Source organism: Eucyclogobius newberryi, unplaced genomic scaffold, assembly GCF_026437365.1.
Source record: "Eucyclogobius newberryi isolate DKJ021-1_F unplaced genomic scaffold, fEucNew1.0.hap1 SCAF_2, whole genome shotgun sequence".
Lineage (NCBI taxonomy): Eukaryota > Metazoa > Chordata > Actinopteri > Gobiiformes > Gobiidae > Eucyclogobius > Eucyclogobius newberryi.
In genome coordinates, this window is record NW_027315834.1 from 29,753,287 (window position 1) to 29,780,735 (window position 27,449).

Sequence of the window (27,449 nt, forward strand, 5' to 3'; positions counted from 1 at the left end):
ACAGCTAACTACAAGCACTGTCTATAAGGCTATGGACCACAACCACCAGTCCAAGACCCATATATATATATATATATATATATATATATATATATATATATATATATATATATATATACGCTCAGTATATACAACATATACAACAGTATTGTACAGCTCGGCTCAATCAAGCAAAGGTAAGAGAGTGAAAGAGGGGAAGGTATTTCAGTCTAAACTGGGGCAAAATGCATTATTGCGTCCTACTTTTTAGGTCATATATTTAAAGGATTATCTTGAATTGATTATTTTATTTAATCATAGCTCTTCAGATTTCCCAACAATCAGTATAATGGGCATAATCAAACCCTTTTGAACCGTTATATGATTACATTCTAAATAGAATAAAAGTGGCTCAAGCTGTTCTATTCAATATACAATTGAGACCAACTCAAATACAATGGTTTGGATTACATTTCTTAAAATACATGATGCGTATTAGTTTAGTTTGTGTACCATAACAATAAGCATAGAATAACTAACATTTGATTCCTTATCACACAATCACAATGTTTGCAATTTAACAAGAAAATGTAAGCCAATCAACCACATTCAAGGAGCATTTTGAACTTGCCAGTTTAAGACCTTTCATAATATGACGATGCTTGTTACAATTGTCTGACCAGAATCTTGACCAATGTTAGCAGGAACACGCCGCATCTTATGGCAATCGCTAATCTACATCTGAAATCATTGTGATCAGAGCCGTTTCATATAACATCATACGTCAGGTCACGGAAACACCACCAGAACAAAACTTTGACAACGTCTGCATGACCGCACTGAGACACATGCATCAGTTACATTAACAACATTTCACTGTGTCGTGAACCTGGTGTGTGTGGATTTTATGGCACTGTTTGCACGAAATACTTTGACTTAAAGTGAATTTTGGTCAGCGGAGCCCACAAACATGATCATAGCTTGACATAGACTGCTCGGATAAAACAGTAAAATGATAGACAATTCTACAAATCTTAAAGTAAAGAGAAACACTACTGTCATACAGCAAGAGCAAAATCTAAAGGACAAATATATTTATAGATATATATAGCATGTAGTAAAACACTGGATGGCCAAAGACTCGAATAAGGCTGAACAACCCCTAACAACCCACACAAACAAACTGTCAGTGTACCATAAAATAATATTTACAGAGCATATACAAATGTCCAAAAAGACCAAGTTCGAATCAAAAAAACATGCACATAATACACTATTTCATTTTAAATATCTATTCGACTCATGTACATAGATCTACAAAGGATCTATAAAAGGCTGTCCACTTTGGCTGGATGTGATCACGACATGTAACGGCGGCGGAGAGAGTTCAAAATATACATCTGTGTGGAGGAAAAGGTGAAAGGCACACTGTGTAAATGGTTCTGTCTGGCCCGGTTCTGTACTAAAGTGGTGTTTAAAGGCGTTTAATTGTATTTTATCAATCGCTTGGCCTGGAAATGCCTCATAATCAGCTGTCGGAGCTAGGGGGAGTTGCCTGGGGTGATGGAAGGCTTCATCGCTGCCTGAAACCAAGTCCTAAATACGTGGTGAACAATATATAGATAAATAAAGTACATTATGTAGTGTCGGACGCAGAATTAGTCATGTACGCATTTGCTCTCACACAACAGCTCAATCCACTTCGAATTGTGAGGTGGAAATTGTTGCTGTGATCGCCTGAGACGCTGTGCACACGACTGACTCCATTATGAGTGGAATCTCAATGTGATTCGCTCCGAGGTGCCCCTGACCTTTTCAAAAACACGACTTAGCTTCTGCAGCGATGGGAAAACCGTTTTGATCAATACAATCGTACAATAATGTTTGTTCATCTTTTTTGGTATTATGCTAAATTTGCAATGTACAACATTCTTGGCTATCAACTGATTCAAATTACAAGGATATTTTAAGGTATTTTATACTTTGGACACATTAAATTTTAACCCAGGCACTTTGAGTACGTCATTAGTTATACATGACCTAAAACGCTTCTAAACTAAATGAAAAAAAAACTGTTAAATTAGTCGTAATAAGAACATTTTAGGCCAAACTTATGGCACAGAACGTGATGCGATTGTACTTGGCTGGTTGGTGGAGCTTTACTTTTTTGTTTTTCTAAAGCAATGCAAAGCCAATTAAAACCAGGTATCTACAGTAAAAGTATGGTTCATGTTTAAGTTAAAAAGCCTAGACGTATAACACACTGTACATTCATGTTGACTGACTCCCGTGTGGTGGTATCTCTAATAAAAGAAGATTCCTGCCTAATAAACGGACACATGTGGATGATCTTACTGACCGGCCGCAAACGTGAAGGTGATTGTTTCGGGATTGGCTGTCCCACTTTGCCAATGCGTTCAAAGTTAATGTTAACGCTAAGAAGTGCTTTGTGTCTCTGTGGACATTACATTGTATAGTTTCCAAGTGTCTTCAAGTGCACAGGAGGTACATGGTTTGGCGGCGCCCGTTGTCTCTTCACAGCTGGTTTTGATCATCTCGTTCAGTCACGATTGCCTTCTTCTTCTTGCAGATGCAGGCGCCGTGTTTGGATGCCGGGCGTGTCCCTCGCCGCGGGGACTGTTTGACCGGTGTCACATCCTGAACTTGGCAGCGACAAAAGAACGTTCGTTTTTCCCTCCAGTGATATGTTTGGATGTCTTCCCAGTGCAGCATGCGAGTCAATACTGTAACCATGTTTAATGTAGAAAAGAGATGGCCCGCCGTCCTCCCCCTGGGGAATAGCAGGGCTCGCTACAAACAAGAGGTGATTGGTTTTTCGCTGCACGGCTTGAGTTTTCAGTGAAATAAGTTTGTTTTTAGTGACTGTCGCCGGAGCCCGGGGGGTTGTGCACCCAGTCGAGCACGATGAGGGACAAGCTGCCGATCATGAAGATGACTCCCACCACGAGGAAGACGGCCGCCTGTGGAGAGGATACAGACAGTGAGAAAAAGGACTAAAGCACAAGGTTTTACAATTAACATCCTGGTTTGACTTTGGCTAAAAGACAGTGATTTGCATGTTTATCTTAGAATTTGCATGACAGCTATGGGGAAATATTAATGTTATTGTAATAATAACATTGGATAAGGACGGTAACGAAATTGGAGTAAAACAGATGTAGTCATGCTAATAGTAAGTAATCTGTGTAGCACTCGTACTGGTAGCATTGGTGTAGTAGAAAGTAAAGTAGCAAAACTGCAACAGAAGAACTATCTACTGCTTGTAGAAAAAAATAAAAATAATTAATTTTGTGAAATATGATGCAATTTTAATGCAGCTAAATATTCTGATGCAGTGAAAGTATAATATAATATGATACAATTACATTTGAACTTTTATTTAAATGCACAGTGTGGAACTTTGTGCAGGGGGAAAGTCATCTGCATAATTCTATGGAAAAAGTAAAAACGATACTTTGGAAAATTCTCCATGCAGAATGATATATTTTATGCCATACTATGGAATATTATATAAAAGATATAAGCCAAACTGAACAGAATCAGACTTTTGGATGTTTAAAGGGCGATATAACTATTTAGTGCAGCAAAGACATCCGAGATTAAAGACTGGAACATGCAACATCTAAAAAGTATGACCTGACCACTCATTGTGCACGGTCACAGTCAGAGCTTTTGATGCTATTTTTCTTTTTATTAGCTAGGTACTCACCCCGATTTTCTGCGGCGATCTCAACGGTATCGACTTGACCAGGCGCAGGTAGAAAGCGGCGGGCAAAATGAAGATGAGCATGGTGGCAGCGGAGGACCCTGAACGACAAAAGCACCGAATCAGCGCAACGGGACAGATGATAAACAGCCAATATCTGAATAAAACGTAATCTGCTTTGGTGATGATAGAAAGTGTAGTCCTTTTATTACATTATCTTGGCACGGAAGGACTTTGAGTCAAAGCGGGTACAAACAGTTCGTACTATTTCTCCTCAAAAACGTGAGGTCCGCTGGTCACAAAAGGCTCACGCGACTGCACAGCTGACAAAGGCACTTTAAGCTCTAAACCTGTTCCTCCAAATACTGCACAAAACCTGCCCTAAACTACACTGTACACTGCCTTCATGTGGGATTTTAAACACTTTAGAAAGCATTATTGGGATAACTTCAAATGCAGTCTGGCAACACACAGAACATCCATCTAAAAGTGTCATAAATGCAACAAAAGTATATATATATGTGAATAAATATGTGAATTTTCTCAATCTGGACTAAACTAGGCCTAAAACAGGACACAAAATTGCCCTAAACTAGTACTAAATCAACACGGAACTAGAAGGTCTCGAACACCACCGGAAAATCCACGAAACGAGACACTTATAATCACTAATAACGACATAAATAGTCTAGGATATGTTGCGGTCTTTAAACAAGAGCAGGACTGACCGATGAAGCCGAAGATGTCTCGGATGGTGGGCACGAAGATGACCAGGAGGTTGTTGAAGACCAGGATCCCGGCAGCGATGAGCAAATGTCTGATCCAACTGAACTCGCGCTGGCTGAAGAGGAGAGCGGTGATGGACGATCGGATCTGGAGGCGAAAACACGGGGTTCACAGGTCATTTCATCACAAACACATAGAACAATTGTAATGTTTAAGACTGAATGTGGGGAACAAAACATTTGTATTCAAGGGTTTGGTATTCTTTTACACTTTCCTTACGTTGTCTCCCTTTTTAGTTTTTAAAGTTTGTGTTTTGCGCAAAATAGAATCGATGCACAGCGTAAATTTCAGCAAAACTAACCAGGAACGATGCATAACGGCACGTGTAATACAAGACAAAATGCAAATTGGCTGCAGCAGTAAATGAAGAACATGTGCGCTGTGAGTGGATCGAAAACTTTAGGAATTGACTCAAAAAACACCAGCTTTATTCACTTTTTTAGCCTGAAATCCATTGAACACTGTGTTGAATCGTATGCGGTCTGACACGTGCAGCTTCTCCTTTGTTTTACATCAGAAACGACTCTTTTCACAAGTTAAATAATTAAAGGTCGACTCAGTCTCGTTCCCACAGTCGCCTCCAGTCTGAAGTTTATCTTTCCGTCGAGGCCACGGCTGACTGGCTGCATTGTGCGCTCCGAGACGCCAGTGGCCGTCCTAAGTCCTCACTGGGGGAAAGGTGGGAGGCATCAGGTGAAAGCTCCACCACAAGACGAGAGGACCAAACGGGGGCGGAGCTTTGTGGCACCTCGCAGCGTCACGGGATTAACTCCTGCAGCGCAACAGAGCGGCGCGGTTGCATCAGCCGCGGCGACAGGCGGGACCGGATGTTTGGGTGAGGTGTGGCGCTGTAGTTGAGACATCGTAGTCCCGCCTGCCATTTTGACTTCCTCTTTCAGCCGAAAAAGGCGCATTAGGAAAGAGGCAGGTGCACCAGTCACAACAAACAATGAGCGGCTCCTCTGGACTGACAGCTGAAGCAGAATTAAGTATCGGGAAAGACGACATTGTGCTACACTTTAGGTGACTAACAAAGGCTGCTCGTAACTTCAAGTGCACATGACAGTTTGGACCACTCAATGTATTTGTTTAGGTTTATTATTTTAACTTTACACTAGGAAATTACCCAGAAAACACTGGGTCAAAACTCATCTAATCTCACAATTTACTTATTTGACGAATACAAATGTATGAGAGCACCTTTATTTTGTTAAGTTAATGTTTAGTGTCAAAAAAGTTGTTTCTTCTGTGTAAGTTGTACAAAAACTTGAGTACCCTTCGGGGAAAGAGTACCCTAGTATAATGAGTACCCTATAGTGATGAGTACCCCAGTGGAAAGAGTACCCTAGAGTGATGAGTACCCTAGTGTAATGAGTACCATAGTGTGATGAGTACCCTAGTGTGATGAGTACCCTAGTGGAAAGAGTACCCCAGTGGAAAGAGTACCCTAGTATAATGAGTACCCTATAGTGATGAATACCCCCGTGGAAAGAGTACCCTAGTGTAATGAGTACCCTAGAGTGACGAGTACCCCAGTGTGATGAGTACCCCAGTGTGATGAGTACCCTATAGTGATGAGTACCCCAGTGGAAAGAGTACCCTAGAGTGATGAGTACCCTAGTGTAATGAGTACCATAGTGTGATGAGTACCCTAGTGTGATGAGTACCCTAGTGGAAAGAGTACCCCAGTGGAAAGAGTACCCTAGTATAATGAGTACCCTATAGTGATGAATACCCCCGTGGAAAGAGTACCCTAGAGTGACGAGTACCCCAGTGTGATGAGTACCCCAGTGTGATGAGTACCCTATAGTGATGAGTACCCCAGTGGAAAGAGTACCCTAGAGTGATGAGTACCCTAGTGTAATGAGTACCATAGTGTGATGAGTACCCTAGTGTGATGAGTACCCTAGTGTGATGAGTACCCTAGTGGAAAGAGTACCCCAGTGGAAAGAGTACCCTAGAGTGATGAGTACCCTATAGTGATGAGTACCCCAGTGGAAAGAGTACCCTAGTGTAATGAGTACCCTAGTGTAATGAGTACCCTAGTGTGATGAGTACCCTAGTGTAATGAGTACCCTAGTGTGATGAGTACCCTAGTGTGATGAGTACCCTAGTGTAATGAGTACCCTAGTGTGATGAGTACCCTAGTGTAATGAGTACCCTAGTGTGATGAGTACCCTAGTGGAAAGAGTACCCCAGTGTGATGCTTCTGCAGATTTTTCAACTTTTCTCCACAAATAGTTACCTGATTAGTGTAAAACTATAATTTATATCGACAACAGGTTTATTTACACTTCATAAAGTCAACATTTGAAAATGATAAAAAGCTGTCATAAGCATTTCAAGGGTTTGTCACAATCTGGACTGAAGCTAAAACAATTAGCCGACAAAACTTAAACTATAGCGGAATAATCATTTAGATATATTCCAATCATTTCTCTGTATTTCTACTACAATAGCTCAGATGTGCTCTCTCCAACTGAACGAATATCAGAGCAGTAATATTGTTTAAAAATACATGGAAATAAGTTAACATTGTAGTAAAAAGTGGAGCGATTAACATTGAGCACATTGAGTTGGTGGATGAAGATAATGACTTAAAAATCCCTCCATAATTGTATTTAATTCGTTTTCCCAAAAGTCCAAGCTAAAATACATGCACGTTTTACCTGTCTTCAGTTCTCCCTCTTTATATTGTAAAGCCTCCGCGGGCTTTACAATCACTGAGATATAAAACTGAAAACTACACAACGCGGCACATTTGAACTTTACCACAGATTGATACTGAGCTCTAGAGGATTCCTCGCTGGTGCCGGTGGATCACATGCCTGCCCTTATTACCTTTAGATTTAAAACCCTCCCAGAACCAGCGGGATCAGAGGCGCACATAAAGTCACATCGAGTGGATTTTCTGCGCTGTCAGGCTGAACCCAAAGACCCCAGCGTCCCGGGACCATGTCCACCGCCGCCGCTGCCAAACAAACGCCTTCAAAGGTCTCTCTTAAAGGATAACGGCCACATTTAAGAGAACATCGCTCAGAGCAGACGTGCACAACTCGTCCGCCGTGCCAGGTTGCGTAATAAGTGAATAGAAAAGTGGAGTTTGAGTGGGACATTTTGCGAGGAGGGTTTAAACTCTTCAGCGCGCAGTTGCGAGCTGGGGAGTCGCTTTGGTGTGCGCCGGGTGGTATTTGCACATATTTGACTCTGGCCCTGACGTACACATACAAACAGAAGCTCACACTGAGGCAGGACGTGGACCGGAGCCAGCCGGTTTGACCCGGTTTGACCCGGACTGAACCGGTGCAGCCAGGTGAGCTCCGGGACACCGCACGCAGGGCCGTGTTGTGACGGATTCAAATCATGTACACAAGACGGTCCTCGCCGCCGCAGTACGAGCATCTGCAGAGTGTTGTGGAAAAAATATAATCTGGCCCTTTACTTTTTAACTTTCAATTCTATTTCTAATCAGATTTAGTTCTAACAGCCTGACAACCCCTTTTGGCCTGGAAATTTACATGTCCGGACTCCCTGGAGTGGCTAGGAAGTCCCACGTTATGTTTCACACTAGGCAAGACATGTGAATTGAATGAATGCAAATGTTATGTACTGTCTCCTTCCTGAAACCACTGTTTCTTTGATGTCCCATTGGTTCCTTTGTACCTGAGAGACCAGTGACCGGGAACTTCTGTGTGTGTGTGGTCATGTGACCATCGGTGATTTAAGGAAGGGGACAGACGTGGGACGGGAGGATTTGGGAGACACACAGTTTGGGAAGCAGGCAAGAGACAGACGCGTGGACTCGGCCTTCTATGAGAATGGAGTCCACACGAGTTTCTTTCTGATTCAGCCACAAGATTAAACAGTTTACTTTTGAAACGAAACAACTTGCTTCTTTGTCTTATCTAGAGATTTTTGCCACCACAAGAGCCAACCATATTCCACCATAGCAACAGTAACGAACAGATCAGATGTGCTAAACTAGATAAATACGTACAATTATAATACATAAAACATACAGAAGTTAGATAATATTGTGAATGTTGTTTTAAAGACATGCAAAATGTGAAGTATATCATCTCTTGTACAAATGCTATAAAAAATGCTGATTAAAAATATGAAATAAATATGAAAAATGTGTTAATTAAACCTCAACTAATTAGCACATTGAAATAATATTGGTATCAGGACACTCCCACAAACAATTTTGATATTCATTTTTGTCAATATCGCCAATCCTTATTAGATTTGTTGCAACAATCAATAATTACACCATTTTAGTTACAGTAAAGTCAATTCTATCCATTGGAAATTAGGAAATAAAAATGAATGAATAAAACTTTTCTACAATAACAACCTAAAACATCATAAATCAGAAAAACAGGCAATTGAAAGAATAAATGTGACACGAGCACTTAATTTGGGACTCTAACCTGTCAGATGTTTATATGATGCAACACATTTCTCTTCTTTCATAGATTGCGTACTCAAAGTGGAACTCAATATGTAGATTTTCAGAGCTACTGTCTGGCATCTTCCCTTAAACATGTCTGAAATATACACAGTGAAGTGAAACTCAGCAGCTGCATAGGCAGAGCAGAAATATCTACACACAGTCATATCTAACCTTCCATACAAACTCCGGATGTGTCTACGTGTGAGCGCCCCCAGTGGACACTCAGGAGTACTGCACGCTGTCAAGGTTTCAGCCAAACTCTCACAAACGTTTCAACTCTGTGACATCAGAATGGAGCCAACATATAGACCCATTCAACAATTTTAATCTTTAACCAACATCTGGTCAAAACTGTAATGTTTTTAAGGCTTTATAACAAAAAATAAGCAACACGTTTGAATTTCCAAGGTAGAAATGTCACTTTTGTTGGCTTTTCTGTGACGAAAGATGGAGATACAGTTTTCTAGCCTCCAAATTGTACTCGAGTTTAACAAAATGCCACCTTGATTTTGTGATCTCTCAGAATGTTTTTGTTTGCAAACTTTTAAAGGGTTGATTATGTCAACTTGAAAAACATTAGCGACTCGACATGCAATGGTCAGAACTGTCAGAACACTTGTGGGTAACTTGCCTAACCTCCAGGACTCGCCTCAGGGACTGATGCATTCATGTTTTTAAATTCACCTTCTCAAAAACACACCACAAAGCAGCCTAGGGTCGTCAAAAGCATCAAAAATCAGCCACGAATCAATACTAAAACTAGTGTTGAAACAAGATACTCTTTTCAAGAAGTCTTGACACTGGAAAGAAATCACATAAACAAAAATGTGACTTTCCTGGTTTTAAAGCTTCATCAGAACTAGTACAAGATCACATCGTAACATAAAGACAGTACTATTATTTACCATGATCGTACCATCGTGGTATCGAAATCGGTATCGAGTACTGAGCCTTTTCCTTATTATTGAGTTTGAAATGTAACTATCGCAACAACACAAAGTTTTACCATCATCCAAACAGGCCAATTTAATGTAGTAATCTTACAGAAATGAGCCTAAAACTTCCAGAGGATAATCCTTTCAGGTTCTCCCGGCCCTGAACTCGACCTCTCGCCCCGGGTCGCCCACTCCTCCTGACATTGCATTAAAGAATAGATCAGAATGGGTCAAGTGCACAGGCCCAATCTTCCAACTGCAGACAAATAAGGAGAGCACCTTAACCTTGGGACGCAGGAAAAGTTAAGGGATGTGTGTTTAGCATAGACTGGTTGGCTACTCGGAGCCTGAGAACTGGGCCATGTCTGACTCGGTGCAAAGCCTTTCATTATGTGCTGTATCCTCCCAAAGCCCTGTGTGGCCTCTACACATCTGTCTTCACGTGACTGCACCCGCTAACAACAGACACACACACACACACACACACTCGCGACACCACGCAAATGCAATCTCCCACAGGAGGTCGAGCCCCTCTTTAACAAAATGAAGGGCAAAAGGGAGTCCAGGACAGAGGTAAATGTCACAGAGGACGTCAGGAGAAATGTCTTTGTGCGTTTAAGGTTACAGCCTTGTGTTGAAGGTTTTGATTAAGTACGCTTTAGTATTGGCGAGTTAAGTGTTCAATGCCTGGAGTGAAGGATGTATTGTATCTTCACTAGGGATTCATGTGTTAAGATATCACAGTTGTTCGATGATTGACGATGCACTATAACTAGGAGATCTTTAATTTAGTCTAATAGAGCAACATTACTTCTCAGCTTTATGAAAACAAACGATCTGAATGAAGAAGTGATGATAAAAGCACATAAAAAGCAAGATAAAAAAGTACTTTACATGTAGTTGGACTTTTTTGGAGGTTGGATTGAATGAGAATCACTCTAATCTTTTTTCAAGCAATTTCAAGATTACAGCTTGACTAAACTTCCCCCTCATCCCTCTATCCATTATTATATTGTGATTTTTGTCTTCTTCTCAGTATGAAGTATGAAGGTAATCAATTATAAAAAATCAGTTAATAATGAGTCACTTTTACCTTTAGCATTAGCATTTTACAGCCTACTCTATTGACAATTTGTGTTAGAGCAAAAAGTTGGACATTTTGCTTATCTACGGTGCTTCGATAAGTTTGAGTAGACGTAAGTATTGAATGAAAGTGTGGTTTGTGCCGTCTACGTATATCTACAACTATATCTCATGGTTTTTCTCATGACATTTGTTCCAATTTTGGCACAATGAAAACACAACGCAGCATGGGAAAGTTTTAATTGTCTTATCTTCAGTTCTTTACCCCCCTCAAGGTTAGAGATATGTACATTTACATTTAGGAGACGGTGGAGGTGTAGTGTATGGTTTCTGTGGAATGGCGCGCTAAGAGAGGAGACAGATCGCATAAGGACACGATGTGGATGACTCAAAATGAGCTCATCAAAACAGCAGTAAAATTGTTAAGATCACTCAAAAGTATTGGTTGGAAATTGTGATTCTTTGTGCATTTTGCCTTGACCGTGAATAGCCTGACGAGCCCTGGCTGATACGACATCTTTGTTCAAACAGATATCCTTGTGCCAGAGTCCCGGGTCGGCCCTGGGACTGGCTCCGCCTTTTTTATCTCTCGCTCCACATCCACGTCTGGCTTTTTCCATTGTGATGTAGCAGTCTGTAAAGTTCCACTGCAGCTCCCATTTTTTACCGCACGAAGGACAAAAGCATCAATCCAGCATACGGGCAATATCAGGCCAAAGGAGGACAAACGTTTAAAGGAAAAATAATCTATCCATGCCGTTAAGAACAATGAGAAATGGACTGTTGCCATGAAATATCTTTTGAATGGGAAAAATCTTCAAATGTTGAATAAAACAAGAAGCTGAAGCCCATGAATAGTAAATGAGTCTCAGGGTTTCAGAGTGATCGAATAGTAACACAGCTGCCACAGCAATTATCAGTTTAAAACTAAATATTATATGTTTAAAAGCCCTCAAAATGGTGCATATTAACAGGAAACTGAAACCAATCAAAAGGATCAGAATTAAATTAAAGACAAGCCCTATTTTATGTAAGGAATTTGACCATATAGGGGACATAATTAATATAACCTATGCATTAATGGAAACATTACAATAAGCACCACTCGGTGTAGCAGAGGTCATAAGGAACCACCCCTCTTGAAATAATGTGTATATTTTATTGTTTGAACGGTCAAATAGCCACAAAAGGTCAAAAAAGCGTGCGTCATGCTGCACAGGAGGTTCTTTGTTTGTATTAATAATCAATTTGATAAGAAAGGTTAGTGTTGTCTTGCTATGTCATTGACATGTATCACGAGCAGTCACTGCTGCATCATTCTCACTCAGTCTGTCACTGTCTGGACTCTGGCGCCCCTAGTGGCAGATCTCTATAACTACATGAAGAAGGAATATAAAATGTGTGACTAAAGGACTGGCTTAGTTTTGGTTTAATTTTTAGAAACCTTAAATAAGTGATTCATTAATTTGTTAGAAAACGTCTTACTACATTGTTACTGCACACTATTATCATGTACTCTTTCAGCAAACACTACTATCACTTATATTTTCAGCAAATACTCATACTTATTCACCATTAGTTAATCTAAGTCCATCACTTTTTGTCAGTATATCCAGAGACAGAGATTTGAAACAATCCCATAAAACAAGATGACCTCACTCCTTTCTCTCAGACACAACACACTTCTATTTAAGAACATTTTAGAGTGCATTACATCCTGGCATTTTCTGTGGGCCCCTGTCAGATAAGGGTCGTGCTAAATATACCCCCTTGTCCATATAAGGGGTTTGGAACACGGGAGGCACTTACTTAAGTGTGAATTTATGTGTGACGAGAGTGAAGGTGGTGTCACCTGCAGCGCCACTTTTGACCTCCACTGCTGGAGAACAGAACCTCCACACATTCAGAAGGGCTGGACTTAAGCCTTAAGACTTTGTGCTCGGCTAATGAGAAGGTGAGGATACATAACCATACGAGCTAAATGCTACACAAAACGAGGGCTCTTGTACAAACATTGCCGGGGGGGAAAAGGGCGATAAAATGATAAAACTGTTCTGAAAGTGTGAAAGGAAGTGACGAACAGGCATGGAGAGGTTTGAGCACGATGAAGTTGGCACAAGGAGCATGTATGAGCGGTGAGATCATCATGTAGAACGGGCAAACCAAAAGAAGCTGTCTGTGTGTATCACATATATACGACTATTAAATTAAAAAACTGTTAAGTGAAGATTCATTCTAGAAATTGAGTTACTATGTCGTTCATATTTAATTCCCAAAATATGTTCTGAAAGAGAATTACCTCTGAACTAAACAATTGGGATTAATAAAATAGATTCACGTGTGTACGGTCAAAAGAGGAACAATACAGGATAAAACAGGATACTAAGTGGCTATTAAAAGGACAATATTTCGGTTTAAAAGCCACAAAAAGGAAGTAGTGGCTAAATATAACTTGTAGAAAAAGATTCAGTCATAGTCATCTGGACACTGCCCCATTGGAGGATTCGAAACGTCTTGTTTTTTTAAAAAACAGTGTCCAGATGACTACAACTGAATCTTTTTTCTACAATAGAACACTCCTGGACAAATGAGGGATTACACCGACCTAAATATAAATCCATAAAATGAGGAACAAATGAAAAGAAGTTAAACAAAGAAGGATGTAAATATGTAATTATGTTCACAACCAGTTTTAAGAAGCTCTATCTGCAGGAATGACAAACAGCAGAAGAAGGCGAGCGTGTAATAGTCTATAAGCAATCTATTATTTTTGTACTCCACAAATGTTGGGCTTCTAAAACATGAAGCAGTTTTGCCGCTTTGGGAATTCAAAGTATGGAATGAGAATCAGGAACGAGAACCTTGACGAGCGATTTGGAAAGAAAGAGAAACCTATTGAAGGGTTTGATCAACATTTAGATGGATTCGTTTTTAAAAAAATCTACAAAAAAGCAGATTAAAAATAAAAAATGAAAAAAAGTTATATTGTTAACTTTCATTATTTCTGAATCAGATGATATTTCTGCACTTTAGAGATTCATGTTACAGACATTTTAACACTTATTTCTTGGATTGTCATACTATAATTTGTCTGGCGTTATTGGGATACTTCAAAAAATGTTGCCCTATTTCCTATCCTTTATTTTATTGAGTGTATGTGAGAAAAGTGCTCCACTAAAACTGATAATATGATGATACATTCTCATTTATAGAACAATAGAAGCAAGTATGTGAATTGCAACTTTCTTTTTATTCTGGGCCTTAAGTCGACACATGGTTGTGTGTGACGTTAAATCTCTTTGTTTGAATTAGAAACTGTTTTATTTAATGACTCCATACTATTGTCAGCAGTGACGTAAGAGCAAGGAGAGACATGCAGCGTTCTTTTACTGTAAGCTCTATCCAATCAAGTCACTGTATTATATCTTAAGAGTCAATAACGATTCGAGAAGGCTGTGCAAACGTTCATAAATCATTAAATCCTCATTGTCTGATAGCTCCAAACTCAGAATATAATAATATAATAATATATAATAATGACAGGCAAACTGTCGGTATGAACAATATTCTTATTTTTCTCCCCTTCTTTTATCTATGGATTCTGTGTCCGCTCCTGTATCTCTAATAAAGATTAAATAAATATTAGTATTTGTCCTGGCGTTCAGGATTCATTTATATACAAAAAACATCCCAAAAAAATCACACAAGATGACATAGATTTCAATAAACGCAATACCAGATTAATAATAAAGTAAGTGATTAAGAAAGCAGTTCATGATTGCATTTAGTTTAGTTTCAAATATTGAGTTGTACAAATAAAACCATCACAAATCCACAACATTACGTAAAATGTGTGGACGCTTAAGTTGAACGAATACATATTTGCTGCTGAGAATAATTCATAATTTCAATATCTTCTTATCCACTAGTTAATACACACGCTCTGTCCGTGAATGTAAATTAATCCACTCTTTATTCTCTTACATTGCCAAACCTTCTGTCTTGCATTCCACTCAATTCTAATCCCATCCATTTTCACCACAAATAAAGAACACTGCACTTTTGTTGTTGCTGTTGCTGTTGTTGTTGTTGTTGATTTGTTGTTGCACTCACCGGGAAAAGCACGATGGGCACGGTCAGGGTGACGGCGGTCAGCACGGCCAGACGCACCAACAGCAGCATCGTGTCGAACTTATAGACCTTTGTGAACGTGTGGAGCAGCTCGGCCTCCACGTTATCTGTGAGAAGCAGAGGATTCGTGTCATTCAAAGTCAAACGCAGGAGGAAGCGTCCGGAAACATTCCCGACCAGGATCGTACCGTAGAAGGTGAGGTATCCGAACAGGGCCGACAGCATGTACATGATGAGCATGGCCAGGATGGACAAGTTGGAGACGTTCTGCATCTTTTTCCTGCCGCGGCTGCGAAAACGACAGGCTTTTTTTTAGCGTTCGAACGGCAACATTTGTTTTTATTTATTTGGAAAAGAAAGAGACAAAAGGGCAGATGGAGGAGGCGGATCGTGTGGAAGCTCAAAGGGAAGTGGCATGAATACACATCGAGAAGTGGGAGAAGTGGCATCGACGTACTGCAGTTGTTTATGGTTTTTTATTGTACTCATTAAGTACGTGGAAGATTCTTAAAGGTGAAAACATACTGATAAAACAGGATTATAACTGTCAAGATCTCTGGGAATTTACAGTTTGCGTAATGTTAAACCAATAGAGATGATCAAAAGATGCTCAATACTAACACTCTAATACTCTAAATACTCACAATGACCATTAAAAGTGATACATGGATTTACTAGTAGTTGTTCCACATCTCTTCTGTTTAATTGATGATGGTTTAATTGCTAAAACATTTCTGTGTACATTTTTCTAATACATCTTAAGCTGGACAGACGGTAGTTTTGAATATAAAGCTTGTTTTTCCTTTGTTTTTCATTTTAAACTCACTCACTGTCTTGTCCAAGGACTTATAACAGCTTATGTTAGGGTGAGACTTGTACTATTTTCTAGCTTTAGCAGAATAAACTCTGTGCAGACTCACTCTTTGAGCTCGCTGTAGATGGGCAGCACCTCTGGATGACACACAAAAGCAAATGCCAGGATGGGAACGGTGTACGCCGTCTGAAACAAGACGAGAACATCATACTTTAGACATTTATTTACTACAGTCTGTTTCACAAGCTTCACACTAGAGTACACTTATATTGCAGGACAACATACATATTGCATTTAGTTAAATCCTTTAAATCCCTTTCAGTCCAAAGTGTTTTCATTCTTTTCATACACCTCTTCAGACAGAAGATGAAATCATAATATTTAGAACCAACAGGAGGCCATTTTGTCCCCAATGGGAGGAATGACTGTTACTTAGCAACAGAGCGCCACACTCAAATATTTCTAATTTCTAATAATTTTATATTTATATACTTATATATGGAAAATATCCAATTGATTTGAATGATTTGCTACTGGTCCAGAAAGCATATCACTGTTGCTTATTGGAAGATGAAGTTTACAATTAATCACGATTATCGGCAAAAAGAAAGTAAACATTTATATTGTATTTTCTAATGTTTAAACTTGCAAATATTCCTGTGTTTTTCTAACAATTAACCTGGCAACAATTTAATACAGCAGATATTTTTAAAAAATGAAGATGGATTAAATAATATAAATGTAAGATTATTGGCCCCTCATTGTGGTTTTATATCAGTTATTACTGAGATGAGCTCCATGGTAACGCTCAGGGGCTTGAGACTTTGAGAAAGTCACTTCCCTTTGGCTCACGGCGTTCAGCGTGTTTATCCAGTTTGATTGGGCACATTTCTACAGTGGACAGTTTCAAAGACTCCACCTACCGAGGCTAAAAATAATCGCAATAATTGAAAAACCGGTTTTCTGAACCGCAGTATTCTGAGCTTGCTACAGTACTTTTGGAATCAATGGAAAATAATTGATTCCAAAGGAGTTATGTCATAAAGGTTTGTCACTATTTGCTATAAAATGTTTAGTAACATCTGAATTGAATAGTGAATAGTGAAATGTGTAGTCTAACTTTAAGGCACAAATAGCACACGGCAACACAAAAATATCATAATTTGCTGCTAACAATAACACAGCTATTTCCTGGTTTAAATTAAAGTTTTGCTTTTAAATTTTAGTGGTACGTACATGGCATCTCTGAAAACCAACACCTCTGTGATATGGTGCGCCCCCTGGTGGTCAGAGTCTTGGTTGTGGCCAGTTGTGGACCTGGTTTAGACCTATTTAATTCCTTTTAAAATCCTGATTGATAATGAATTAACTTTGTGCAAAGGACAGCAATATGCAAAAGTGATGCATTATTATAAAATAGCCTTGGTCATGTTTTAATTTAGATGCAATTAAAACCTGATTTGTACCTATTTGTGCTGATTTATTAAGCCAGATGCATTACATGTTGAGACCTGTTTCATGCTTTTTTATCCACATTTTGTCCATTGACTTCACACAATTGCCCTGATTTAAGCTTTAGTTCATTGAAGATGTTTTTACTCCTATGAGTGAATGGGTCAGACACGAGTTATAGGAAAAAGGCATCTTAAAGGGCACACCTCGGTCAAACACGTCAAGACAAACACTTGACATTCCTATGGTAACGGTGTGTGGGAGATTCTCATTCATGTCTTTCGAGCAATGTTGCCACAGTGTCTTATGGCCTGTGCGTGCTGCTGTGCGTACCATTCACCATTCAGGCTTTGAAAGAAGGATTAGTGTTCTGCCATTTAGATTTTCTTGATATTCTGGTGGTGACACTTTACTTCCTTATATAAGTCAAGGCGTGGTATTAACACCAGGATGCATCTACGATCGTTTACAGCTTGGTTTTAAAGAGAGGTGCAAATGCGTCTGAATGAAGCAAACGAGCCTCATAAAACACTCCAAAATGTCCCACTTTTGTCACATCATAGAAAGGGGGCAAACTAGCTTCAGTTAGCTTTAGCTGTTTTCCCCCTCTGCTGCCGGTAGATGCCGTGCTAACGCCGAATCGAGCGAACGCCTGCCCTATACAAAGTCATTTTCAACAGTTTTAAAGTTTTACAATGTGAGATATCAAAACGGACGATTCTAAAAGTATATTTAAAGGCCAATGACAAACAATGCATAATATGTGTCCTTTCAGAGCCGATTGCACTTGATCTTTCCTTCCGCTTCTCATCTGTTGCCAAATAGTATCTCCACGGAGACGAGCCCCAACTGTTCTCCAGCTTGAGACGTGTTTGAATTACCCACAATGCCTGCACGGAAAACTTCAAAAGTACAGTATGTTCATTCGTTCTGAAGCATTCCTCACCTGGGAGTTGAAGACGAAGTATTTGGGCGTGCACATGTCCTCGTCGCCAGGGTGCGGCTCGACCTGCACGCCGGTGGTGTGGTGGGCGTCCGGGGTGCTGAGAACGGGAGACACGTCCGATCTGGAGAAGTCCATCTGGCCCGTGCCGTTGTAACTGTGCATGAGCGACATGTTGGCGCTTAAGTTGGCCGAGTTGTGGTAGAAGAACGGCAGAGGGCACGGCAGCTGCGTCTTCTTGTAGATCAACTAGACAACGACAAAAATGCGTTGTTATTTATCTTGATTTGACATATGCATGGTTAGGTTTTGTGTTTTAGCTTGCGTTTAGTGACAACAGAGTGAAGACAGAGACCCATGCTGAATATATGTCATAAATTGTTTCTCTAAGCAGCTGTATTGTGTCCTTAATCATAGGTGGGGAGAGCAGTCAGACATAGTACTCGAGTAAGAGTATTGTCACTTCATAATAGAGCGAACAATGTGGTGGTCGAAGAAATCAGTCTGTCTGTCTGGAATGAACATCTGATTTATACTTTATTAATGTAGTTAGAGGGACAACACATTAAATAATGCACACAATATTATGTTTCAAAGGAAAATGTATAAACTAAATAATATCTGAAGAAAATCTGTTTATATGATTACCTTTTTGTCAAATGTAGACTTATACAATGACCAAAACGTTTACTTAAATTACCGTTAACTGTAAAATATGTTATTCAAGTAGGAGTAAATCTGAAAACTACTCTGAGCGGTACAATTTGATCAAAATACTCAAAGTAAATCTTGGTATAGTAATCTTAACTACAACCCACCTCTGACTGAAATGCACTTGACAGAATACAACGAGTTTGGAGAGACATTCATCAAACTGTCATGGAGTAGTTCTGCATATGTGTTATTGTATGTCCACTCAGATAATGTAAAGTGCTTCGTTTTTCAAGATTATTTTTGATTTCGAGTAGAATTTCAACGGGGAACAATCGCCTTTTCATGATTACCAACTTATATTTGTACTTTTTGCAACACAAATCACACTGACCATCCTGATTGGAAAAAGTGTGCAGTAAGGCCACATTCACCACATAAAAGTGTCATTATGTAACTGTCTCTTACTCCTTATCTGATGCTCATGTAAAACACTTCTGATATTTCCACTCACCACTCCCAGGAAGAACACCATACAGGCCAACGAGAATCCACTGGTGTAGCCCAAGTAACCTGCAGCACACACACAACAAGACCACAATGATCATACGAGTCAAATCCTGGTACTTTTCCTCTCTGCTGCTGCTGCCCTCTCGATTAACGTCGCACTGGGATCTATGACAGCTCCTGTTCGCGGTCATGACCCATATCTCAAAATAGTGCAACAAAACGCAGGCGTGTTCGCAGAAACTCAACCGCCGCATGTTCATCAGCTGATATTGAGGTTATTAGAGGTAACGCCGCTTCTCCACGAACAGAGATGTACAGAGACGTGCGTGTTCCCCCGTACGCCGGCATCGACGCACAACAGAGACGTGCAGAGAAGTGCGTGTTCGGCATTGACGCACAACAGAGACGTGCAGAGAAGTGCGTGTTCGGCATTGACGCACAACAGAGACGTACAGAGAAGTGCATGTTCGGCATTGACGCACAACAGAGACGTACAGAGAAGTGCATGTTCGGCATCGATGCACAACAGAGACGTGCAGAGAAGTGCATGTTCGGCATTGACGCACAACAGAGACGTGCAGAGAAGTGCATGTTCGGCATTGACGCACAACAGAGACGTACAGAGAAGTGCATGTTCGGCATCGACGCACAACAGAGACGTGCAGAGAAGTGCATGTTCGGCATCGACGCACAACAGAGACGTGCAGAGAAGTGCATGTTCCCCTGTACGCCGGCATCGACGCACAACAGAGACGTACAGAGAAGTGCGTGTTCGGCAGTGACGCACAGCAGCCGCTTGTTTGATTTGCAAACCATTTGAAACGTAAGGGTGTGTCGGATAAACTAGTGAGTTTAAAGCAAATGAATGTCCCGTTTTTGTCACTAACTGTGCACAAATTGTGGCAATGACATAATATTGCAGCGAGCATAAGTCACGGTCTTCATGGGCTGAACAGAAGTCTCCAGTTACTTGGCGAGGCTGAGTAAGGTGACTGAGTGTAGCATTACTTGTAGCTTACAGATGATTGGCCAGAGGAGAAAGGATGTGATTCAGCTCTTAAAAATTGGATCAGCATTTATTAAAACACATTTTAGAGCATGTCTGATAGTCTTAGTTTCAGTTTTTGTTGAAGAAATGTTATGGAAATTTTGTTCAGATTCATGATACAACATTTATTACACTGTTTAATGAACCTTTTTCCCACAGATTCATAACTACTCAAACATTTGATGCTCGATTAATAGATGATCTGGTATAGGCCTCTCAGTTATTAACTCATTTTTATTTATAGACAAAGATAGCTGTACATTTTGATCGTTAATTATTACTTTTCCAATTTGTGTCTTTACGTTTTCATCAGCAAAATACTGCAAAATGAACCCGGATGGTCTTACCGAGGTTCTTCAGCATGGACAACGGGAGAATGATGCCGATCGAGACAAACACCACCAGGTAGTTTCCGTTCATGTACCATTCACTGTGGAAAGATAAAGATAATAAAAGTTAATCTGGTGTTGAATCTGCTCAAAAGTACTAATAAAGCAGAGATTTACCCGGAAATCTCCTCCAATCCTAAAAATGCTCGAATGACTTCAGGTAACTCATATTTCACGATGAAAAGGTAGCTTGACATGGCTAAAAGACACACAAAAATGTGTTTAAATGGGACATATAACGCTAAAAATCAACTTGAATGAGCTTTTAACCTCGTTACAACAGTATTTCCTCATCATTGGTTTGGTCAAAATTGCATTTTTGGTGATTCAGGTTCAAAATTAACAAAATGCAAAATGATGATCAACTTATGTTTTAGTTCAATACTAGATACCTGAATAAAGATGTCTCCTTTCAATAAAGAGATATTACTAGAAGGAGGACACAAAGGATAACGAAATAATGATCAGGATTCATTTCCCAGAGAACTTTGTGGACCCCATAAGTTAAGGATAAACATCTTTAAACATAAATACTTTCTAGATTTGGCCCTTCTGGTTAAAATGTTACTACTTCTGGAATCTGAGACAGGCTTCTACCCTGACAATGTTCAAATGAAAGGATTTTTCTTTGCACTCTTGATTTCTGTCATTTCTTTGTGATTTTAATGCATTTTTCCTGTTGTGAGAATCACTTTGAATTGCATTGTGTATGAATTGTGCTCTACAAATACCTATTATATACATTATTGCCTTGCCTTACATTGTCCCAATGACACACTGTCTCGTTCACACTGTTCATATTTGACCCCTTCACTAAAGAGCTTCTCACCTCCAATATTCTGCAGTGTAATGGAGCCAAAAGCTGCCATTTTGCCCGGCCATCCGAAAGCTCTCTCCCCTAACTTCTCGTAGATTAGCGAACCTTAAGAGACAGACGATAGAAGAGAGTTCAAACATGATAACTGCAAGAAATACTAAAAACAAAGACAGCTTTAATACGGACCTCCTTCTTTCGAGGTCATGAGCAGGAGGTGCACGGAGTAGAGCGAGAGGATGGACACTCCAATCAACAGAATACTGCAGACAGAAGGAAACGGTTAGATTAGAGCACATCTTATCACGACAACCAAAGATGTTTCAAATTACGGAAACTCATTTTACGCGGAGAGAAAACGTGTAAGTCCAGAGTTATTCCAGCCCTTGTATTATAAATAACGGGCAAACCGGTGCAGATTTGACAGGCTGCAGCTGTCTATGCATTTGATTTATGATTCCCAGAAGTGGAAGTAGTTTAAATACAGTTACATGGTACAAATACTGCTACTAGCACTGTAGACCCTTCGTCGTTATATTCACAACAGTAGAAAGGAAAAGAATGGAATGAGATATATTGAGATTTGGCAGTGAATTGTGAGTAACTGTGTGAAATCCTGTGGCACTTTGGATCGATTACACGGGTTTATCTTAGAAATACTTCATTGTTTTTGGCTCTTTTGCCAGCGCCAGACGTCACCACCTTTTAGTCGACGAATCGATGCACAGAAGCAGATATTTAATGCACACAAAAGCTATAAATGAGCACAAACGGCAAATCAAACTAAGGCTTCTCATACTGTAACGTGACCCGCTGACGACACCCACTTTGCCTGGTATATTTCCACGTGTCATTCTATCCCAAGCGGATATCGGAGTGTGGTATTTATAGGTCAGCGTCAGTAACACTGGCGGTGCAGGCGGGGGCCCCGGAGCGAGGAGGCGTGTGGAGGCGTGTGGGGGCGGGGCTACAGTCATAACTGGGGAGGAGCTCAAAGCTGGATGTGGAATGGGCACATGCTCGGATTGGGCAGACTGACGTGACAGGACGAACAAATGAAAGGGCAGAGGCCACAGCTCAAATTAAATATAACAACTAATAATAATAATAATAACAAAAATAAATACTTGTCCTTGTCCTTGTACTTGTCCTGTAATACACTGTAGAGGTGCAATGTATCAAAATGTAGATGATATTGTGAAGGTTTTTAATATATGTATGTATCGTTTGTATAAAGGAAAATGCCAGAAAAATACAAAAAAAAAAAATACAAGAACTGATGAAAAACATGAAAATATACATATAAATCATAAACTTTCAAATATTGTACATTAATTGATTGTATTATTAATGCACCTGTCTCTGTGTGGATGTGAACAAAGGAGGTTCCTCTGACTAAACAGGGACTGGGGATTACATGGACTAAAAACACCGCTCTCCATATCAAATGCATAATAATAAAGTGTACAAGTGCTTCTCATCACATTCATGTACACAAACTCACGTGAAGAGTATGATGCCCGTGTTGGCCATAGCGTAGGAAAGTCCCAGAATGCCGCTGCCCATGATGGCGTTGCTGAGGTTGAAGACGGACATCCCGAAGGACGTGTGCCCTGGATGCTGTTCCACACAAGAACAAAGTGATCCGGGTAAGTTACTGTGTCAATATGTGCGTTAGCGCCACAACAAAGAGTCAAAAGTCAAACGACATCAATAAGTTTAGACGTTTAAGCTCGTAAATCACACTTGTTTTGATTTGTTTCGCTAACTCAGCTACTAATGGCAATGAATACACTCCTTTTAATTGACATGTTTTTAGTCCTTTCTATAATTAATTCCTCATATTTAGTTTATTCCAAATAGTAGAACGTGTGTGTGTGTGTGTGTGTGTGTGTGTGTGTGTGTGTGTGTGTGCGTGTGTGCGTACTAATTCATCATTCATCAGTTGATATAATGCAACTTGGAAATATCATCTATAATATTCCCCATTTGCAACAGTAAAGAAGTTGTTGATGTATTTTCACTTTCTCTGACACTTAAAAACGAAACGTAAAAAAGAACAAAACAATGATGCAACTTCATAAATTTGCTTCATAAATTAAACCAACTAAAACCCAGAATATTGATAATTATGCAACGTTGCCTCTGTTCTACACACGTCACAGAGGAAACTGACCCGGTCGTCATGGCATCATGATTTTATCAGTCCACACGCTTTGATCTGTGCTCTTTTCTTCCTCGCATAATGTACTTGAAAGCAACACATAAACTCACATATTCTTCATGGTACTCCTCGTACTTCTTCTTCTTCATCATTCCATTGGATAGAAACTTCTGGCTCTCTGCATCGTCGTTGTCGTCGAGATACTGACTGCTGCAATGGGAATAATGGGAATAATGGGAATAAGGGTCAGTCGGTGTAAGTCAGTACAGTATGGTCAAATACAAAAAAAAATACAAGAGCTGATAAAAAACATGAAAATATGTATATATATATATATCATAAACTTTCAAATATTGTAAATTAATTTATTGCATTATTAATGCACCTGTCGCTGTGTGGATGTGAACAAAGGAGGTTCCTCTGACTAAACTGGGACTGGGGATTACATGGACTAATGTGCAAAAACACCTCCATATCAAATGCATAATAATAAAGTGTTTCTCATCACATTCATGTTCACAAACTCATTACTAATTGTGACTGATCAACCAATCACACACTATAATTAATACAGTTCATTTTTTGGAGTATTAGTAGAAGTAGTTGTCGTACTGGCAGAACTCATGACCATAATGACATGAGTTATTGGTCCATGTTTGTGGTGTAAATAGTGTCGTCCCGTGCACTATACATTATCTGATGATCAGAGGGAATGTTTTGTGCTAGTTTCACTGTTTAGAGTCAAAATGATCTGAGTCAGAGCTTCAGTGGAAAATACCCAAATGTTAAATGTATTATTAAGTCTTTTAGCCATTTGGATATGATCGAAACAGCCGGGAATAAAACCATGAAAGGGTTTTTAAGTCTGCTTTTATTCAATTCTCTGAGTTTTGTGGTCTTCTGTGGTTTGTTTTAAAATTTGTGTTATTTACTTATGGCTATTTTATGGTTTTGCTTTGGTTGGATTGACTGGTTTTGTTGTTTTAGGACTACAAGATCAAATTGAGCACTTATTATACCTTGTGTTGTATTTTATTGTGTTGTGTCCATGCAGTCCTGCAGAAACAAATCAGTCACTTGCATAAAAATAAAGTGTATTCAGATTTTGGAGCTTAATTTACTCACTCCACCCCTTAATACCTCAAAACTCTGCTATATTGGCTGATTCATAAGCCAAGAAGAGCTCCTGCGTGTTTTAAAGGCCAAAACACCGTCACCAGACAGAGGTAAGCTGCTTAAAGTATCTTAAAAAACCTGAATTATGTGTATTCCTCCTTATAGACTTCAGCTCACTAATTAGACACTGAAACTGAAGCAATACAATTAAATCCTATTTTGGTTAAAGGTACTATTTTCTGTGATGGTAGTTTAATTAAGTTGCCGTTGTTTTTTTGCACTGTGGTTTTTAACTGCAAATGGCACCTAAACTAAAGTACTTTTCCGAACACTTTTACGTCTAAATGAGTCAAGGATTTCGTTCTACCTGCTGCACTTTTACTACGGCACGTACAGCATTTGCAGGCCGTATTTCCGGTGCGCTTACCTGCTGATAGTGGACTTGTCGGCGTCGATGGGGTCGGGGTAGGGGTCGTCCAGGCTGTCCTGACTGTCGTCGTCATGAGTGGACACTTTGCTCAGCTCCATGCGGTCCACGACGCTTGGCATGACGGCAAACTTCAACAGTCACAGGGCAGAAAAGCAGCAGATCCACAAACCAGGAACAAGTCGATCACCTGCCAATCAAAAGGAAATCATGATTAGATTTGCTTTTTTTTTTTTTTTTTGCCTGGTTTAGTTTACGCTGAGAAATTCCTGTTTTTGACTTGGTTTTGTCCAAATGTATGTTTTTGTCAAATGATTTCTTGGGGCAGATTGATTAACTCTGCTTGGATCTTTGAGAGTTTGATTTCGTCTGGATGAAACCTGATATCGAATCTAAATAATATACGTGGCAAATTATTTCTATAAACTCGGTTAAACCCTGGTCTTTTTAAAGTGTGTTTCAGTTCAATCTAAACAAGGCTGTGGTCTTCTGACGGCTGCAGAAGTGTGTTTCGTCTCATTCTTATCTGTCGGCCTTGAAGAAGAACATATTTTAGCCAAAAGGTGTCAGTTTTAATGGTATTCCTGGATCAGCTCTTTGACTTTAGGTATGAGGAAGAAGTCTATTACCTTGAAACACGACTATTATACTGTATGTGTGTTTGTTTCTCAGTAACAGAGCTTAGGCCTACATTTTTACCGACTGCAAATGGAAAATGATAAAAATTAACCTGTAAAATTACAAAGCATACAAAATTATATGGCTTTCAGAAATGTTCAATATTCTTGCTTTTGTAAATGTTTATTCTGTTTTATATTTACAGCTTTGATTTTTGTCCATTCATAAGTATGTAAGGTAAAATCACTTTGTAAATGGCACAAGTCTAGTACTGATAGTGCAGGATAATGATAACACCAGTAACATGTATTATGGGAAGATAATAATAGTGATACAGCAGCAAAAAGTCATAAAACATTATTATCTTTGCCTGTCCCAAATGCCAGTAACGTCCTGACATGAATATAACACACTCTGACTGCCTCCAGGTCAGTGGTAGTTGCCATTAATACAAAATAATAAGTAAATATAGCCGCAAGCGGCAATGATCGGCCCTCGCCACGCCGCCGCCACACCGCCGCCACGCCACAAGAGGAGGGGGCGCTAACGCGCCCCAATTGTCCTTTTATCACGCCTACTGCTGAATCTGTGACGCTGTCACATGTTCTCCCCTTTGTTTTACCATCAAAAAGCAATTTTATTTTGAATTCTTGGCAAAATGTGCGGCTTTGCCGCACAGACACCGTGACTCTTTGAATGAAAATGTGGATAACTTTTGATGGTCCTGAAGATGAGTCTCACCAAATTTCAGGTTAATAGGGCTGACGCCCTGGGAGGAGTTTGTGAAAGTCTAAAGTGTAAACATGTTCTGGCCCCATTGGAATAACATGGGAGGTTTCGGTCATCGTTACGGCAACGCCATAACAATTATGACATGGGTCTCATTGACTTTTTTGATGGGGATGCTAAAATTGAGTTGTGTGTCAAATTTCATATAATTTCGCAAAACTAAACATTTAACCTCCATATAAAATCTGTAGGGGGCGCTGTGGCGCCAAATGAATTTATTTCACTTCAAGTAGGTTTAGGGCAAAGAGTTTAACAACTGATTCTAATTTGACGCAATTCGGACTTTATCTGCGCAAACGGCAGAAATTTTAAATATGGGAGATTTCTGAAATTTTAGTTACAGTTTGCGGCTTCGCCGCACAGAGACCGTGAGAGGTATCAATGTAATTTGGATAACTTTTGATGTCCCACTCCTCAGTAGCATTTTCACCAAATTTCAGCTTTTTAGGGCCAACGCCCTGGGAGGAGTTCGTAAAAGTACGACGTTTGGAAAAACTCCGAAGTCATGTTTAGCCATTTTTGAAGCAATATGGCCGACATTTGGTTCGGGGGACGGCGTTGCCGTAATAATATTTTTTACTTCTCTTGTCACCATCTACCTCTGCGCCAAATTTCAT

General features: G+C 39.8%; 1 protein-coding gene across 1 annotated transcript in view; it reads right to left on the reverse strand.

The window, feature by feature from the left end:
• Window positions 1-269: 269 nt before the first annotated feature.
• The window catches only part of slc38a4 (solute carrier family 38 member 4), a 31,277-nt gene continuing 4,097 nt past the window's right edge, over window positions 270-27,449 (reverse strand). The window contains exons 2-17 of the mRNA XM_072454958.1: window positions 25,426-25,615; window positions 23,993-24,092; window positions 23,223-23,338; window positions 21,908-21,981; window positions 21,734-21,826; window positions 21,022-21,103; window positions 20,863-20,945; window positions 19,472-19,530; window positions 18,310-18,555; window positions 16,018-16,097; window positions 15,286-15,386; window positions 15,080-15,204; window positions 4,435-4,579; window positions 3,710-3,807; window positions 436-2,960; window positions 270-396 (exon numbers count right to left, since the gene is read on the reverse strand). Coding sequence (XP_072311059.1) covers window positions 2,856-2,960; window positions 3,710-3,807; window positions 4,435-4,579; window positions 15,080-15,204; window positions 15,286-15,386; window positions 16,018-16,097; window positions 18,310-18,555; window positions 19,472-19,530; window positions 20,863-20,945; window positions 21,022-21,103; window positions 21,734-21,826; window positions 21,908-21,981; window positions 23,223-23,338; window positions 23,993-24,092; window positions 25,426-25,547 — 1,629 coding nt within the window. The 5' untranslated portion in view covers window positions 25,548-25,615 and the 3' untranslated portion in view covers window positions 270-396; window positions 436-2,855. The remainder of the gene's footprint in view (window positions 397-435; window positions 2,961-3,709; window positions 3,808-4,434; window positions 4,580-15,079; window positions 15,205-15,285; window positions 15,387-16,017; window positions 16,098-18,309; window positions 18,556-19,471; window positions 19,531-20,862; window positions 20,946-21,021; window positions 21,104-21,733; window positions 21,827-21,907; window positions 21,982-23,222; window positions 23,339-23,992; window positions 24,093-25,425; window positions 25,616-27,449) is intronic.